At 33.9% G+C, this 18,147-nt stretch overlaps 3 protein-coding genes across 3 annotated transcripts; 1 reads left to right on the top strand and 2 right to left on the bottom strand.

The window, feature by feature from the left end:
• Positions 1-3,591: 3,591 nt before the first annotated feature.
• Positions 3,592-5,813, top strand: LOC132171550 (pentatricopeptide repeat-containing protein At2g41080-like). The gene has a single exon (XM_059582898.1). The coding sequence runs from the start codon at positions 3,675-3,677 to the stop codon at positions 5,703-5,705; it is 2,031 nt and encodes a 676-aa protein (XP_059438881.1). The 5' UTR covers positions 3,592-3,674; the 3' UTR covers positions 5,706-5,813.
• Positions 5,814-6,519: 706 nt separating this feature from the next.
• On the bottom strand, positions 6,520-10,488 carry LOC132169151 (two-component response regulator ARR14-like). The gene is made up of 5 exons (XM_059580233.1): positions 10,338-10,488; positions 9,410-9,565; positions 8,868-9,284; positions 8,002-8,087; positions 6,520-7,907 (listed from the first exon to the last, which is right to left on the bottom strand). Exons 1-5 carry the CDS (start codon positions 10,486-10,488, stop codon positions 7,266-7,268), a joined length of 1,452 nt encoding a protein of 483 aa, XP_059436216.1. The 3' UTR covers positions 6,520-7,265.
• A 3,228-nt stretch (positions 10,489-13,716) lies between these two features.
• Positions 13,717-17,847, bottom strand: LOC132170842 (tlg2p-like protein a). Its single transcript, XM_059581963.1, has 8 exons — positions 17,498-17,847; positions 16,004-16,280; positions 15,201-15,290; positions 14,808-14,885; positions 14,597-14,674; positions 14,454-14,519; positions 14,295-14,375; positions 13,717-14,126 (listed from the first exon to the last, which is right to left on the bottom strand). The coding sequence occupies exons 1-8, from the start codon at positions 17,677-17,679 to the stop codon at positions 14,016-14,018; spliced, it is 963 nt and encodes a 320-aa protein (XP_059437946.1). The 5' UTR covers positions 17,680-17,847; the 3' UTR covers positions 13,717-14,015.
• Between the last annotated feature and the right edge of the window lie 300 nt (positions 17,848-18,147).

Raw genomic sequence — 18,147 nt, 5'->3', positions numbered from 1 at the left:
TTTTTTAAACTAATTTCAAAAAAAATTCTTGCCAAATTAAATTTGATTATGATTGGTGTGGTAATATTACATGGACTTAGTCTGGCCATGTCAATTTATAAACCTATGTAATACTTATCATATCAAATATTAAACAATTAAATTTAATTGTAACTAATCTGTCGATAATAATATGTAAATTGTCACATCAATTTTGACAATTTATAAAAGAATTTAAAACAAGTTGTACCAGGAGCGTTTTCGTTCCTGATATTATGAATCAGCATCATTATCAATATGATATTTTTACGTCAATTCATCAAAAATCAACGACCAACGGAAAAGCTTCATTTATGGAATGCAAAGGAAATCGCTTTTTTTTCTTTTTTTTTTTTTGGGTTGGTAAAGTCTATATATCCCCTCAAACTACCACTCAAAATTACAATATCCCTCCAAACTTTCAATTGTGATAATGTCCCTTCCAAACTACTAAAACATTGTCAATGTCCCCCCCAAGATTAGTAATAAGACAAAAATGCCCTTATAAATTACTCAATAAGACAAAAATACCCCTATATCATTAAAAAAAAAAAATTGATTTTTTAAAAAAACGAAAAATTTTAATTTGAAAATAATATTTAAAAAAAAAAAACAATTTTTTAAACAAAAATTTTTATTTTTTTTTTAAACGGAAATTTTTATTTTTTTTAAAAAACTTTTTTTTTTATTTAGTTTTAAAAAACAAAAAATTTCATTTTATTAAACGAAAATTTTATTTTTTTAAATGCAAATTTTTATTTAAATAAAATTATAAAACAAACATAAAATAAAAAAAAAACGAAAATTTTCAATTTTTATAAAAAAAAAAAAAAATCGAAATTTTTTTCTTATAAAATTGATTTTAAAAAAGAAAAAATTGGCCAAGTTTGGATTTTTTTTTGTTAGTTTTAGGTTTTTTCTAGAAGTTTTAGTATTTTTGTTTATATTTTACTAAGGGTAATTTTGTCATTGGGGGGAACATTGACAATTTTTGGTAGTTTGGGGGGGACATTGTCACAATTGAAAGTTTGGGGGGGACATTGTCAATTGAGTGGTAGTTTGAGGGGGTTAAGTGGACTTTCCCCAAAAAAATATGTGCATCTCAAATGTTTAGAGACACATCTCACTTTTATAAACTAGGTTAAAGAAAATTCTTCCAACCCAGTTTAAAAAAAAAAAAAACTTTGTCTATGATGCATGACTTCTTGTTTCTAGTAAGTTTTCGAATTTTTTTTTTTTAGGTGAGAGTTTATTCGAGAATCTACAAATGGATCTTGAACATTATTGAAATAATTTTAGTGTGTGTACTTTCTTTCTCTTTGCTTTCTCTCATTTTTTAAATATATCTTTTTTGAAAAATGTTTGGGTACTATACTAAGTACTACAATTTCTATTACAACGTCTTACAAATTTTTCTTGTAGTCCGCTAGTGTAATGTAGCACAATATGAGTGAAAAGATTAAGCAATAAAATTTGGTAGGTAAATTAAATTATTTAGTAACTACCGCAATAAATGCCATATGGATAGCTGTGTTAATTTGTAGTAAAAGTTGTAGGATCTCTATTAACACTCATAATTTGTTTTCCCCCTCATAAGCATTTACCTTTCATAGATATAGATTTTAGAAAAAACTCCACTTAACTCCCTTTACTTTCATCACTTTTGTAATATCTTTCTTAAAATTTAAAAACTCTTAATTTAATGTTTCAAACTTTCAATTTTTTGCAATCCAACCCCTCTTCGTTAAGATTTGGGGTTAAATCAAACGTTCAAAGGATAATGACCCCTATAGCCCTGTAAACTTTATAAAATTACAAAATTGTCCTTAAATTACCATTAGTATATAGATTTTAGAGAAAACTTCACTTAACTTCCTTAACTTTATAAAAGTACAAAATTATCCTTATAGCCCTTTCATAGATATAAATTTTAAAGAAAACTTCACTTAACTCTCTGAACTTCCATTACTTTTACAATTTCTTTCTTCAAATTCAAAAACTCTTAATTTAGTGTATCAAACTTTTTATTTTTTGCAATCACACCCCTCCCGTTAGGATTTGCAGTTAAATCAAACATTCAAAAGGATAAAATGACCCTTATAGCCCTACTTTATAAAATTACAACATTATCTTTAAATTACGATTAATTTTTTTTTAAAAAGGGTATTTTGGAAATTTCTCACCCATTGTTAGGGTTTAATGGAAAATTCTTACAGAAGGATGATATTGCAAATTTTTTAAAGTTCGATACATTAAATTGAGAGTTTTTGAACTTTGAAAAAAAATTGCAAAAGTGATGAAAATTTAGAAAAGTAAACTTTCCCTATATTTAATTTATTTATTTTATAACTTTCGAGACGGCTTCCCTAGTGCATTTTGAGTTTGCCATGGGCCAATATGGATCCATTTTGATTACCTAAGATAAAAAAAGAAGAAAAAAGAAAAAAAGAAAGAAAAGGATTCATATAGTAGGTGTCCTTTGGGTTTGTCTTGATAATTTTGGAATGCTATACGCCTCCATCTTTTCCTTTCTTAAGCAAGCTGAGATGATCTTTGAGTTGGTTTGGTAAAATCTTTGATAAGGATGAAGTTTTTACTAATAAGATTAAAAAAAAAAAGAAAGTAGCTTCAATTATGGGTAAGACATATTCCCAACTTCAACAGAGAGAAAGAGGTGGTGAGAAAAATAGGATAAATCATACACATCAAGAAAATTTAGGTCACTTTGGATGAAAATATTCTTCATGTCAAATGAAATAGAGATGATTCATTTTTACGGTCAAAATTTTGTTTTGTTATATTTAATAAAGTTTTTAAAGGTGCTACGTCTTTGAAATCATAGGCCATCCTTTATAATGTTGACAATTGACTTGCTTTTGATTGAATTATTATTATTTTTTTAACATAAAATATATTTATTGATAAGTCAACCAGGGCCGATTGCTCTTAAATTACAATATCATAGTCCATAGATGCAATTTAGAATCTCTTCGATAGACATTATTCATTACACAAATAATAGCCACTCTAGCTAAAACAAGACTGAATTGCTAAACCATTGAGAGTTTTTTTTTTTTTTTTTTTTTTTGGGTAAAGAAAATTACATTTCATCATCCTAAATTATCAATGCATTTGTAATTAATTCTACAACAAACTATTAATCGTTTCGATCAGTATCTAAAATTATTCTAATTCCATATTGAATTATTAATTTATTCCAATTAGTATCCAAACTATTGTAATGTGTCTTTATTACAAAATTCACTTTTTTATTTTTTTTTATTTTTTATTTTTTAACTTTGTTTCCACAAGTGACAGGTCACATGTTAGGGCAAGTTTTGTATTTGTCATCGCCCAATGCCTTATACGAATAGAAAATGATAAAATTTATTTATTTTTTAATTATTTTTTATAGTGGATGAATAACTTTATTATTAAATTTGCATGAAATTTATATAAGTCTATAAATTTAATAATTGATTTTTTAAATTTAAAAAAAAAAAAAAGAAAAAAGAAAAAATTCATTTAAATGATTTTTCTCCACAGACATCGCCAAAACTGCCAAAACTTTTAGCGACTCTGTCTCTAATAGGTGATGTGTTGTCTCTTCAACATTGTTTCCACTGCTCACAGAAGGGCGAAGGCAAACCAAATGTATGGGCAAGTGTTGTCTCTGTTCTCTCGGCTTCTCTTCCTTACTCAGTGCCCTGAACAACCCAAAACTCTTTTTCTCCACAAACACCGCCAAAACCCCCTATAAACTTAGCGACTCTGTCTCTAAATATAGAGAAGAGTTCAACAACCTCTGCTCCAGAGGCCGCGTAAAAGAAGCGTTTGAGAGGTTCAAATCTGAGATATTTTCAGACCCACCTCTCTTCTCTAATCTCGTCCAGGCATGCATACCCCCAAAGGCTGTATCAGTAGGAAGACAGCTCCATTCTATGATAATTACATCTGGGTGTTCCTCAGACAAGTTTGTTTCCAATCACCTCCTCAACATGTACTCCAAAATCGGAGATTTACAAACGGCTGTGAAACTGTTTGATAATATGTCTAAAAGAAACATAATGTCTTGTAACATTTTGATTAATGGGTATGTGCAAGGTGGAAATTTGGAGAGTGCCCAGAAGGTGTTTGATGAAATGTCTGAGAGAAATGTGGCGACATGGAATGCGATGGTCATGGGGTTAACCCAATTCGAGTTTAATGAACAGGGGCTGAGTTTGTTTTCAGAAATGCACGAGTTGGGGTTTTTGCCTGATGAGTTCACTCTGGGAAGTGTGCTCAGGGGGTGTGCAGGGTTGAGAGCTTGTGATGCAGGGCGGCAGATTCATGCATATGTGGTGAAATGTGGGTTTGTGTTAAATTTGGTTGTTGGGAGTTCTTTGGCTCATATGTATATGAAGTCTGGAAGCTTAGAAGAAGGAGAGAAAGTGATTAAGTTGATGCCAACTCGCAATGTGGTTGCTTGGAATACGCTTATTGCGGGAAAAGCTCAAAATGGGCATTCTGAGGAAGTGCTGGAGCAGTATAATATGATGAAAATGGCAGGTTTTGGACCCGATAAGATTACATTTGTGAGTGTTATTAGTGCATGTTCGGACCTGGCAACACTTGGACAGGGTCAACAGATTCATGCTGAAGCAATCAAAGCTGGGGCTTGTTCAGTAGTTGCTGTGATTTCCTCATTAATTAGCATGTATTCAAGATGTGGGAGTTTGGAAGACTCCGTGAAAGCTTTCTTGGAATGCGAACAGATGGATGTTGTTTCGTGGACTGCTATGATTGTTGCTTATGGGTTTCACGGGAAAGGAGAGGAAGCCATCAGACTGTTTGAACGTATGGAACTAGAAGAGTTGGAGGTGAATGATGTTACATTCCTGAACTTGCTATATGCTTGTAGTCATTCTGGTCTGAAAGATAAAGGGATTGAATTCTTTGACGTGATGGTTAAAAAATATGGACTGAAACCTAGACTAGAACACTATACATGTGTGGTTGACCTGCTTGGTCGGTCTGGCTGTTTGGAGGAAGCAGAGGCTATGATAAGATCAATGCCCATAAAACCAGATGCTATCATATGGAAAACTTTGCTATCTGCCTGCAAAATCCACAAGAATGCAGACATGGCAAAAAGGATTGCTGAGGAAGTTATTAGGCTTTATCCTCTGGAGTCAGCTCCTTATGTGCTACTTTCAAACATTCATGCTTCTGCTAAAAGGTGGCAGGATGTTTCTGAGGTGAGAAAAGCCATGAGAGATAGGAAGGTGAAGAAGGAACCAGGTATAAGCTGGCTGGAAGTGAAAAATGAAGTTCACCAGTTCTACACGGGTGATAAATCCCATCCACAATCGGTGGAGATTGGTTTGTATCTGAAAGAGTTAATATCTGAGATGAAGTTGAGTGGTTATGTGCCTGATACAGGAGCTGTTTTGCATGACATGGATAATGAGGAGAAAGAATACAACTTGGCAAACCATAGTGAAAAGTTGGCAATTGCTTTTGCTTTATTGAACACTCCTACAGGTGTGCCTATAAGGGTGATGAAGAACTTGCGTGTATGCAGTGATTGCCATGTTGCCATAAAGTACATATCGGAGATCAAAAATCGAGATATTATTGTACGTGATGCTAGTAGATTTCACCATTTTAAAGATGGGAAATGTTCTTGTGGAGATTACTGGTAAGAGGATATATCGTTGCCTTACTGCTGATAGGATTACTTTTTATTGATATGATTTTTCTCAAAACTAATTATCTGCTAGGACATATTATATCATCCCTTTTCTTTTTCTTTTTCTTCTTTTTTATTTTAGAAAAATTCTTTTGAGGGTTTGAATTGTAACGTTGTTTTATACATTTTTGTAACTTATTGTTCTTGCTTTTACAATAAAGTTTAGACTTCAACAAATAGGCCAATAGCTAGTACTGTTTCCAAGTATCTTGTCATGACGGCATGACCTTATGAACTTGAAAAAACTATGTATCATGACGGCATGACCTTATGAACGTGAAAAAACTATGTAATGCCCCCAAAACCATTCATATTTGTATGCTATCCAAGAGGCCAGATCCTAAACATGTTATAAAAGTTAGAAAGCAATGTGTGAATAAAGGGCAGAAAATCAAGGCTGATGTATGAGAGTAGAATAAAAAGTATCAGCTCAGCTATGTTAATACATCTAGAACTACAAAAAAAAAAAACACCTTTAGTGACACTTGAATAGTGTTGTTTTCATTTAGTGACGTTTGAATAGTGTCCTTTGCTAAACAACAACAAACATGCGGTTGAGAATCAGTAATAGTGTTGTTTACTATTCAAACGACACTATTTGATGTTGTTTGAGCTCAAACGACACTATTTGATGTCGTTTGAGCTCAAACGACACTTAAAGAATTGTGTCGTTACTATTCACAAGATATTGAATGAAAAGTGTTGTTTGAACAGTAAAACGGCACTTTTCATGAAGTGTTGTTTAGCCTCAAAACGACATTATATAAAAAGTGTTGTTTGAACAATAAACGACACTTCATGAAAAGTTTTGAGTATATTAAGATATTCAGGCCAAAATAAGCTTCTTTGCAGAATCTTTTGTGTGGTGGCAATAGATTAATTAGCTTAGAGTCAGGCAAGGCTCCTGATTGCACCTCTGAACTTAAACAACAAACAACAGACTGCCCAAACCTCAGTTCCTTGGACAATAGTGATGAAAAATTGGTTTTAATTTGGCCAAATGCTCTGACATTTATCAAGAGTTTTGACAGGTACAAAACCTGATAATCCCAGCTTGGCCGAACTTGCAACCTTGCTTAGGTTGGACATACTTTTGTACATATATATAACCTTCCTGTTGTGGCTTTTAGTTTCTTTTACAGTTGCAGTAGGAGTTTCTCCAGGCAGCCATTCACTGAATTGCCTCAAAAACTGCCGTCTCCTGTAATCCCTTAAATTGTGTGTCAAAATACTATTGGGCCAGCTCATTCATTTGAAGTTTTGAACCACTACCGGCCGGCCGATGTTATTAATTTTTATTTTAGACTGTCATATTTGATATTTGTTTATATGTTATCTTCTAAACTATGAAAACAAGTTTAAAAATTATATAGATAAAATATTACACATCGATCACTAGTATATATATGCATTGTCACTAACCAGATCAAAAGAAGTGATCAAATTAACAATATTGTTTGGGAGTAACAATTAATGAGGGCAAAACCATCTCCGACGTACATGGAAGCTAGCATTATCCTTGGGAAGGAGGGCAAATCTCATTCCAGAGGGAACTATAATCTTCAGAATTATCCCGGAAAAGCGTATATTCATTCAAGAGCAACCCACAATCTCCAGAAGATCTCCGAAGAGCATTATTTTTGAAGAAGAAACTAAAATCTCCAGAAGTATCGTGAAGAGGAGGAGGAGGACGAGGAGCAATATCATGAAGCCCCGGCAATTCAGATTTTGTGGTGCATGTTGAGCCATCGATTTCCTTGGCAGCCACATGATCTGCTCCCTTGATCTCATTCCATATCTGCTCGCTCGTCGGAGTTTGATCATCAGCCATCTGGGTTGTTGTCAAAGGCTTGTTCTGTCCATGGTGGGCTTCAACAGGCACTGGTAAATTCTGAAATTCTTCATGAGTAGTTACAATATTGTTAAGTTGAGAGCTTCTGATGATGCTCCTCACTGTTCGAGCTCGTTGGAATTGTGTTAACAAATCTAGCTGATGATTTGGATATGTGTTCATCATCTGTGCATGATGATTAAATGTATGTGGAGGAGGGGGTCCAAGAGGAGGAATTTCTTGAGGACGCCTGAGTGGCGCCAAATGTTGATCTGTTTTTTGCAGGGCATCGTCTTTCTGTTTTTGAAGATATATACGGTATTTCTGTAACAATGGAGACCAGGGAAACTGTCCATGATCATTGTCCTTCACAGAAGGAATTATCTCATGACCCAATTAAACAGAAAAAAACTATTACCTGAAGATGGCTGGCAACCTTTTCTCTTGTAAGGTTTGGGACCCCCATTGCTTGCATGCGTTCCAAAATTTTCTTGGGGACAGCCCCTTCATCAAGAGAAGACAATAATTATGTAATTATATATATATAGGGAGGAAAGGGCCGGGCCAGCACCACTTATCTCAAAAGCAAGCTTAAGATAATACGAACAATATTTAATTAAAATGAAAAATAAATAACGGAGATAATGTTTGAACTTAACACGTTTGCTTTGATAGTGAAAAGGATGCCCTAATCTTATCCTTATCAATACCATCTATATTAAATAATTGAGTAATTTTACAAATTCCTCTTGTATCCTTCTTGTATCTCTTCAAAAATGAGTTGGCTTTTAAAATCACCATTTGATTAAAATTCAATAATGATCAATCATAAGCTTAATGGTGATTTTAAGAGTTATATTATCCTAATAGGGACATAAGAAGGACTTGTAGTATTACTCTAAATAATCACTTATCATTAAAAGTTTAAACAAGAAAGAAATAATAAATTTAATTATTTAATTAATATTCTAACACTAATACTCAAACAATCATAAACTAAGACTCTTTTGAAGTTACAACAACACAAATAGGAAATTAATTATCCATTTTAGGAAACTTTTAACACCAGTATTTCTATTTCCAGCTTCCTGCTAATTAGGAGAAAACCACTATATATATATATATATATATATATTATATGAACTTTTCCGCAAAACATTTTGTTCTTCCTTGAAAACTATCATCAATTAATTGTTCTTAATTAAGAACATATATATAACCAAGAAGCTAAGAAAAAATTATCATCATCAAGCTTATGGTTAGGAAAGGATTGATCATACGTACTTTTAAGGCCTAGTTCATTCACAATTGCCACAAACTTATGATGAAGATCCGCTGTCCAAATCATCCGTGATTTTTTTGCTCCAACCACATGATCATGATCACCAGAGGCCTTGCATTCATCTTCATCACCATCCGTTCCCCTTTTCAATCTTTTAATACCTTCATTTAGGGGTAATAGATTGTGTTGATGATCTCTATATGGCAGCCTCAAATGCACATCACCGTAGTAGTGTCCCACATTCCATAGCTGCTGCTGCTGCTGCTTCTGCACTTCTTCCAACTTCATTCTTCTCTTGCAAACCACATATTTCCACACCATTTTTAGAGCTTCCATTGGGATAGGCTTCACTAGAAAATCGCAAGCTCCATTGATAAGACCTTTCTGAATAGTGTTATAGTCATCATCCGATGAGATCACTAAGTAACAAAATAATAAAAATAAAAAATATTGGATTAATGGCATTAATAATTAATCTCCAAGCTAGCTAGTAAAAGGCAAAATAATTAACATGTTATGAGGGAATTAAACAAAAGTTAATTACCTATAACAGGCAAATCGGCCATCTCTAATCCAATGATTTGAAGAAGCTTAAATCCATCCATACCAGGCATGTGTAGGTCACTTATAAGAATATCAAATCTGCTTCTGTAGGAACGAAGCATAACTAAAGCATCCTCCGCTCTCAAGCATTTGGTAACTGTAAATATTTTTACATAAAAGTGTAATTAACATGTGAATTATTTTTCAAAAAGAATGAATTTAATCGCTTAATTAGTATTCTAATACTCTTTTAATTAGGTTTAGGCTAGCTTAAACTCTTATTTTATAAGTGAGGCTAAAGCTCTAATACCTTATAAATTACAACTTTAAATTTAATCATTTAATTAATATTATAACTTTTAACCCCATAAACTAATTAACAGCCCACATCAAGTTTGTCTTTATTTTTATTTTTTTTCAGCTACATGTCCTTAATTAGTTCAAATATTACAAAGACTATATGTCATATATATATATATATAAGACTGCCCAAATTGGATTATAATTATCCGGCCATAAACTATTCTGAATAAGAAGCAAAAAATTAAGGACATTCTAAACAACAAATATCTACTGTATTAACAAATTTAACCATAATTTGTTACTTATTAAAAGATATTTAACAAAACTTTTTGTCCTTCCTTGATATCTTTACTCGCCTTTTTAATAATAATAAAAAATTATATACAATTAATTTTCCATTCAGAAATTAACCTAAACTCCAGATTCATTTAAACACCCATGTTAAAACCCTAGTACAGAGTAAAAGTTCAATTTTTTTTTTTTTTAAAAAAAATATACATATATCTTTTTGTCTATCAAAAATAAAAAAAATACATCGATATCCCTTTGGTCTTCCATTAGTCTTTCCTTAGAAAGCAGGGGGGGAAGAAGAAGAAGAAGAAGAAGAAGAGGATGAGAAAACATACCTTGATAGCCACAAGCCTGAAGCATTCTTCCCCATACTTGGAGACTTGTCCGGTCATCGTCGACCAGCAAAACCCTAAGGCCGAACGGAAACTTATTTTTAGTCATCAACATGGCCTTCCCTTCCCCTTCTTTAGTGGTATTTGTATCCATTAATTTCAGACAGAAGAGAATTAAGAGGCGGAGACAAGCAAGAATGTAACAGAGAAGAGGTTAAAAAAACCCTAGTTTAAGATCACTCTATGTGGACGTATCTTTCTCTATATATGGTAACTGTATATATCTTGCATGCTCTTTAATGAATGATACGGGATTATTATTATTATTATTATTTCTGGGTTTTGATTCTACTAAAACCCTAGAACCCAGCTGGAAGACTAGTAAAACCCTATTATTGGATATTGCATGCCAGGGTTTACGTTCGTTAATTTAATTGGTTTGTTAACGGGCCGGGGTTCTTGATAATACATGTCATGGTAAACGGTTTTTTGCTGAAAATTCTATTGGTTTAGAATTAAATAATTACTAGGTGGCGGGAAGGATTGGGATTCACTTTTTATTAGTTATTCAAATTTTATTGAAATTTTTAGAAAGGGGATTGTAAGGCTTATCCTACTTAATTTGTGAGGTGGATTCGGTATCTTAGGTTGTTTGGACCAAGTGGACCCTGCATCCCTCTCTCTTAGGCTTCCTGAATTTTAATAACAAGAATTCTTATATGTGGTAGGAATGAATTATAACTTGTATTATGGTGATAATGTTCTCTGTTGATTGTAGAGAAAGGAATGCTTCTGATTAAGGTTTCAATAAGGCAGAATGGTTTAGACCTTATTTGTCCACTTTTGGTGTTGGAGACATATCTCAGGACAAAATTTTTGTCCAAACTAGGTTAGGAAAACTTCATCAAACCTTGTACGTAATTCACAAAGAATTCAATCAAGAGCAATGCTACAAACTCAACAATTTTTGTACAACTTGGTTAATGTCCAGTGTTCATAAACCTTTGGATCAACCTTTATTATAAAAGGCTCTTAAATTCAATGGTTTATAAGCACTCCATATCATAATTATATAAGAGTACTTGAGTTTTTGGATTTACTCTTCAATAAAATATATAGAAAAAGGGAAGACGAGGAAAAGAAATTAAATCAAGAGATGAGGATCCCTTGAGAAAATTGCGTGTACAAAAATTGAATTTCGACAATGCTTTTAAAGCTGTGTTAAGAAAAGATTTTTTTGCCAATTTAATTAAAGCACACTCTTATGCCATTCTTTCTCATCAAATTTTCCTTATTATCTTCTTAATTTTCAAATAGTTGGTAATTTAAATCATTGATTACTTCTTATAGAAACTCAACATATAATTGGTTTGTAAATTGTCTCTCTCACACTCTCGGTGGAGACCTCTCAATTCCTTTAAAATAAGTATCATAGACTCATAGTTACACGTATATTAAACAACAACTACGGCTATACTTAATTATGGAAGAGAAATGTTTAGTTTCTATCTTTTGCTCGTCTCTTGCCCATCTCTACATAAGAGATACACAAATATTTGGTGTTTGACTTAGGATCTTGATATTGCTCGCTGATTGTTTGTTTTACCATTTGCAGCTAGTGCACCGAAGTCGTTAAATGAGGATGCTATTGACTTGGATTGAGCAAATTAATGGTTGGCCCTTTGTATTTGGTGAACTTATATATTTTGTTCCTGTTTTGTTTATGTAATTATATTTGTGATAGTTTTTTTGATGTAATTAGATATAGTTTTGGTTGTTTCTTGAAACTGGTTTTGTTGATAGTTTTCTTGATGTACATTTGTAATTGACGTTGATAATTGATGCATATATATAATTTGTTATTTTGATGGATCGATGGATAGTTTGATAACAATGGATCGATGGATAGTTCTTTACTTCTTTTGTAGTAAATATGTAAATTATCTATCAGGTCAACTCCAAAATTTGGGCAAAACCCCGAAAAATTTTAAAAATATATACGAGGGAGCCAAAAAAAATAAAATTTTAATAATGACCAATTTTTTTGACATGGCAGAAAGCCCGACACATCACTATTTAGTGACATGTCATAACGTGTGACACGTTAGAAAAAATGTGACATGTCAGAAAGGGACATGTCACCTTTTACTGATGTGGCAATAGTGCCACATCAAAAACTTTATTGACGTGTCACTACTACCATGCCAAAAAAATTGTTGACGTGGTAGTAGTACCACGTCAATTAATTTTTTGACATGGCAGTTTTGACACCTAAACAAAAGGGGACGTGCCAAAACATGACACGTCAAAAAAGAGTATTGACGTGGTACTTTTGCCACGTCACCAATTAGTGACGTGGCAAACAGTGACACGTCAAAAAATCTCAATTAATGACACCCTTATTTTTAAAGTCCGACACATGTTAATACTGACACATTAAAAACGAATAGTTAGAAATTCATGCTTTTTTTGTAGTGAATCCACCATTGAATCTGTGAGATCCGTACATGTGAGTCATACATATTCAATGATAAATTTACAAAAAAAAAAAAAACATAAAAAATGGACAATAGATAAATGTGTAAAATTTTCATTACAAAAACACTTCTTGAAGCTATCCTTTCTTTGTAAGATTTGGAGTTTGATGTTGACTTGGATTCTTTTCACTTTGATTACTTATTGCAAAAGATTTTTTCCTTTCTTTGTAAGATTTGGAGTTTGAAGTTTGATGTTGACTTGGATTCTTTTCACTTTGATTACTTATTGCAAAAGATTTTTTCCTTTCTTTGTAAGATTTGGAGTTTGACGTTGACTTAAATTCTTCTCGCTTTGATTACTTATTGCAGAAGTTTTTTTGAACGGCTGTTACTGAATGTGTAGTAGAATTTGGACTCTTAGTTCCTTGTGTACATATGTTAAGGTTAAAAATTAATGAGGAGAAACAAGAGTGCATAAGCCACTTGATCTTTGTACGTGCATGAAAAGCCGGATTAGCTGAAAGGTAAGTGGTGCCAATATTATCACAACAATGTGTGTAGAGTAACCAAACAAGTTATGCAGTTGTATTGGTTAAAACACGATATTCAGTATCTGTACTTGACCCAAAAATAGTGGACTGCTTGCGAGTTGACTATGAGATTAAATTGTTACAAAGTATCTTGTCCACGCCCATAGTTGCCACGACCATAGTTGGAGAAGGAACCTCGAGAGGAGGAGGAGCTATTGGAGGATGGAGAGCTAGAGAAGCGTTGGTTGTTTCCCAATGCACTTGCATGCCTTTGCCTTTCTATTAGTTTAAAGAGTAATATTACTTTTCACTCATTTATAACACTCATTTCACACTAGCTACCGTGACATATTTTAAATATACGAAAATCATCACTAGCATTACTCTAGTTTGAAAAATCATTATGAAGAAGTTGGTACAGAGATGTCCTCACAAGGTGAGACATGTGCCCCGCATTCATATTCGAAGGCCTTATGAAAATTATAACCCTGCCTCTAGAAACAGGTAAGGCCAAATGGTGGGGCAAAATTGTCCTAATTTTAAACAGTCCCCTCTCGTAACAATCTTATCAATGTATTTACAATAATTTTCCAATAAAAATTTCTCAATTTTTTTTTCCCTCTCCGTTATGAACAAACACGACTGCACATTTTAACTAGCGGGCAAGATTGTCATTAGGTTAAGAAAATCTCCTTGAGCATCAAGAGGACTAGCATGATGAAGCACATGATAACAAGCACTGTTGCACACTTCACCATTCCACCTTTCTTCTGTGTTCTCTCTGCCTGCAATTGCAAGACACTAAGCATGACTGTTCCGAATAATAGCCAACTATTTACACACCAGCAACACCATTGATTTAATTGATATATCAAGTTTAGCAAAAAAATAACCATATTTTAGAACGAATTGATGGCTGGTTTATGTGTTTGAGCCAGAGAGAAAGAAAGAACCTTCTGGAGCTGTTTAAAACCCTCCTCAACTGATACAGCAACAGTCTGAATGTTGTAGTCTATCCGATCAACAATTGTGCCCTGCTAAGATATGAACTTCATTAGTAAATCTGTTTTGTTAAGTCTGTCCATGACATAATACAAGGTTGTAGCTTTGACCTGGTCTATTACAAGAACTGAGAGGTCCTTCATGATTTGAGCAAGGTCGTTCACTGATTGCACAACCTACGACAAGCTTCTTTTAAATTTTAATGAACAAAGAGGTCAATTTTTCAGACAATAGATCAAGCACCTTCACTTACCTGTTGGATCTCTCTGTCCCTTTCCTCTGTGATTTGCTCACTCTTTTTTAGCTTTCTCATTTGATACGCATTCATACTCTGGGTTCATCAAACAGCAAACTATATTATCAAAGAGATAAAAATGGTTTAATCTATCAACAACCCATTTCAGAGGTAGATATTTCCCATGTCCATCCTACTGAAAGTAAGCCATAAAGAGGAAAGAGCATACTATGTCATTAAATTCATCATCTTCTAATCTCGATTTGTTTCCACTCATGTTCATCTCCAAATCAACCCCATCAGATCCCTACAGCACAAAATATGAATAGCTAAATAAATAAATAATACATGAAGGATAAAAGCAACAACTAATTCTTGAGCTATTAAGTGAATCAAATATCAAGTCACAATAAATCAGAGATCAATTTTAGAAAAGAAAACCAACAATACACAATCACAAGGAAAGAAGAAGAGAATTTGCACGAACTTGAACCAAGCACCCAATGATAGCCAAGTATGGAGAACAGATTTCAATAGGTTTCAGCAGCCAGATTGACCGCATATTCTTGATACAAGTTAAAAATACATTATTCACAGGCCAACAAGTATATAATACACAGACCTCTTTTTGCTGCTGCAGACGTTTCAAATATGTTGACTGTTTTCTCCGGAGGTCCATGGAAAGGTTCTGAAGGTCTGTTGCAAGAGAACGCTGTCAGAAGAATATTCAAAAGTGAGTCGTTCCATTGGAAAAAAAACCAAAAAAAAAAAAAAAAATGTGATCATAAATCTACATATCATAAATGCATGAATCCTTCTTTCCCCTTTTGCAAGTAAAATTCTAATGAAACATGACAAAGGACAGGCAACTTGACTACATGGGAAGTATACATAATACATGAGACCCAAAGGAGCTATAAAACAAAAACCGGTTCCAAAATTGCATACATGTTTGGGGAATCACTTAAAAAACCCCACCCCCTTCGTCCCTTCCATTAAAAAATCCTAGACGAAAAATGGGGTGGGATGTTTTGGAGACAGAAACACACGTTATTAAAAAAAATGTGTACATGTTGGAGTGTATGAAGTAAAAAAAAAAAAAAATTACTTAAATCGAACTACAACAGCATAGGCATTGCACTAAGGCAGCAATCCATTATTCCCTCTTATATATATATATATATATATATATATATATATATATATATATATATTATGTCAAACATGGGAAAAATTAAATCTATCTGTTCCATTAATATAAAATACTAACTAATATTCAGCAACTTTTACAATATTAACTGCAATATAAAACAAAGTAATGATGAAACCCCAAGAGAGAATAAATCTAAAATTATATGGCATCAATGTTAACAAAAAAAACATGTAAAATTTTCTTTGGAGAGTACACTGGCCCTTAAAACTTACCTGTACATTTTTCCTAATGTTTGAGTCCTCAGCAGACCCACTTGCAGAAAGTTTCTGTAATCTCTTCTCTGACCTCCTCAATATACCTGTAATATCTAGGGTAAGAGCCTCAATCATATGTTGATCTTCTTTGCCATCTCCAAATGAGGGCATTAGAGCCTTGGCATGAGCCTTGACTAACTCAGCCATTTTGACCCGAGCCTGTTGTATATTGGCAGCCACTTCTTCAGAATCATCCACCCAAGCTGGTGGTAGACCCACAGTAAATGCATCCCCACTGCACCAAGAATATGAGTTCCACAATTAGGAAGATTTATACATTTTCAAAACACAAGTTTGAGTATTGCAAACTTGAATATGGCTTCTACAAGGCAAACTTGAGATTTAAACATGACTTAAATGTGCATGTGCACAAATGTAAAGTATATCACGGCGATAAACTAAAAGGCCAATGGAAGATGCTTCAAAAAAACAAATCACAGAATAAAGGAAACAGATTCAGAAGCCAGACATTAAACCTGTGAGTGTATGAATCCTTAAGTAGATACGCAGACACTCTATAGTAGCTCCCACTCTCCCTTGACTCGGTTTTTCCACCGAATATCTTTGCCACTTCCAACCCATAAGGAGCCACCCACTCAGCCAAAATGGTTCAATTTGCTTTCTTACAATTGCATTCTGATACATGCTAATATCAAATACATATGAAATCAGTGCAAAAGTCTGAATAAGTTCATACTTTACTCAGATAAGAGCATGAGCTTTCTTCCTAATCCAAAGTTTCCCATAACCTTTATATCCTAACAAAGTGATAACGAGCCCTTCCACAACAACCAATATGTAGAGATAAATGGTCAATCACAACAATTTAATGGACAGATGAGGTGGAGAATGGAGTCCAAGTGTCTGTTGAATCACTACAATATCAAGTAATTCCCAAATATCATCGTCATTTTAAATTTAACCAGGAAGCATTTACTCTCACCTGCCCTTTCCACTCACTTCATTCTAAACTCTCCCGATTTGGAAAATTTCACATGCATAGGCACGGATTATTTAATCATAAAACACCAATTCTCCCTTTATCACATCCTTAAACCATATTTCGCCCTCCAATTTTCCATAGTAAGCAACCTTCCAACAAATCAAGTACGACAAGAAATACACATAGGCTTTGTTTGGCAGCTCAGAAAATACAGGAAAAAGAAACTAAATTTCCAAACCTCCAATCAACCGACACTAACATAACCATTCCGCTCGCTGTTCACAATCAATCAAAAAGGAAAAACTATATAACTGAATTGAGTAGGGTTGATCCTCTGTCATCACCAACAGAATCAATCAAAATCTCAATGACTCAACCTTTCGTTCCCTTTCAATTATTATCCTCCACTTTCTCACCAACCAAACAACAAATAAAGGAAACAAAACAAAACAAAACAGAGAGAGAGAGAGAGAGAGAGAAAGAAAGGAAACAAACAACGAGAGGCCTACCTTGAAGGACCTGGATCTTCTGTGCTAAGAGGAGTATAAGACGACCGATTGGAACTCAGAAGCGAAGCCATTTCGATAACCGGACCACCCGAACCGGACGCCGACGAAGACAACGGAGCTCGCACGCTCTTCACGGCGTCTCTGTGCTTTCTGTACATCGCTGTACGATTCCTCGTCGCCATCGAAGTTCAACAAACCTATGAGTTGAAATTCGAAAGCTCCGGACTTTTTCTGGATTTAGAATTTGACAGTAAGGAAATGAATTTCCAGGGATTGAAACTTCTGGGAATTCACATTCCGAGGGTTCACTCAGACACGAAAAGGCTTCGAAAACCAAACCGCCGCTTTTGCGCGTTTCCGTACAGCTGGGCCCATAATCCATTGCTTCATGGTCCTGGAATCCAATTGGGCTAGTGGTTTTCAACTGGGCCGCCCGGGGGTTCCAACAAATTTCCCGGGAGAAAAACAGAAGTCGACAAAACAAACTAATAAGACGATAATAACTCCAGTACGGACACGCATTTCAGGAGCTAAACTGTGGTAATGCTGTAATATAACTGAAGTTTTGGGGACAATTGAAGTCCAGAAGGTTCCCATCCAGAATCATCGGTCCAAGGTAGTTGAGGGTAGTTTCCGTAAATAAGCGCGAG

This window comes from Corylus avellana, chromosome ca2, assembly GCF_901000735.1.
Source record: "Corylus avellana chromosome ca2, CavTom2PMs-1.0".
Taxonomy (NCBI): Eukaryota; Viridiplantae; Streptophyta; class Magnoliopsida; order Fagales; family Betulaceae; genus Corylus; species Corylus avellana.
This window is presented reverse-complemented; position numbering and strand designations above follow the sequence as displayed.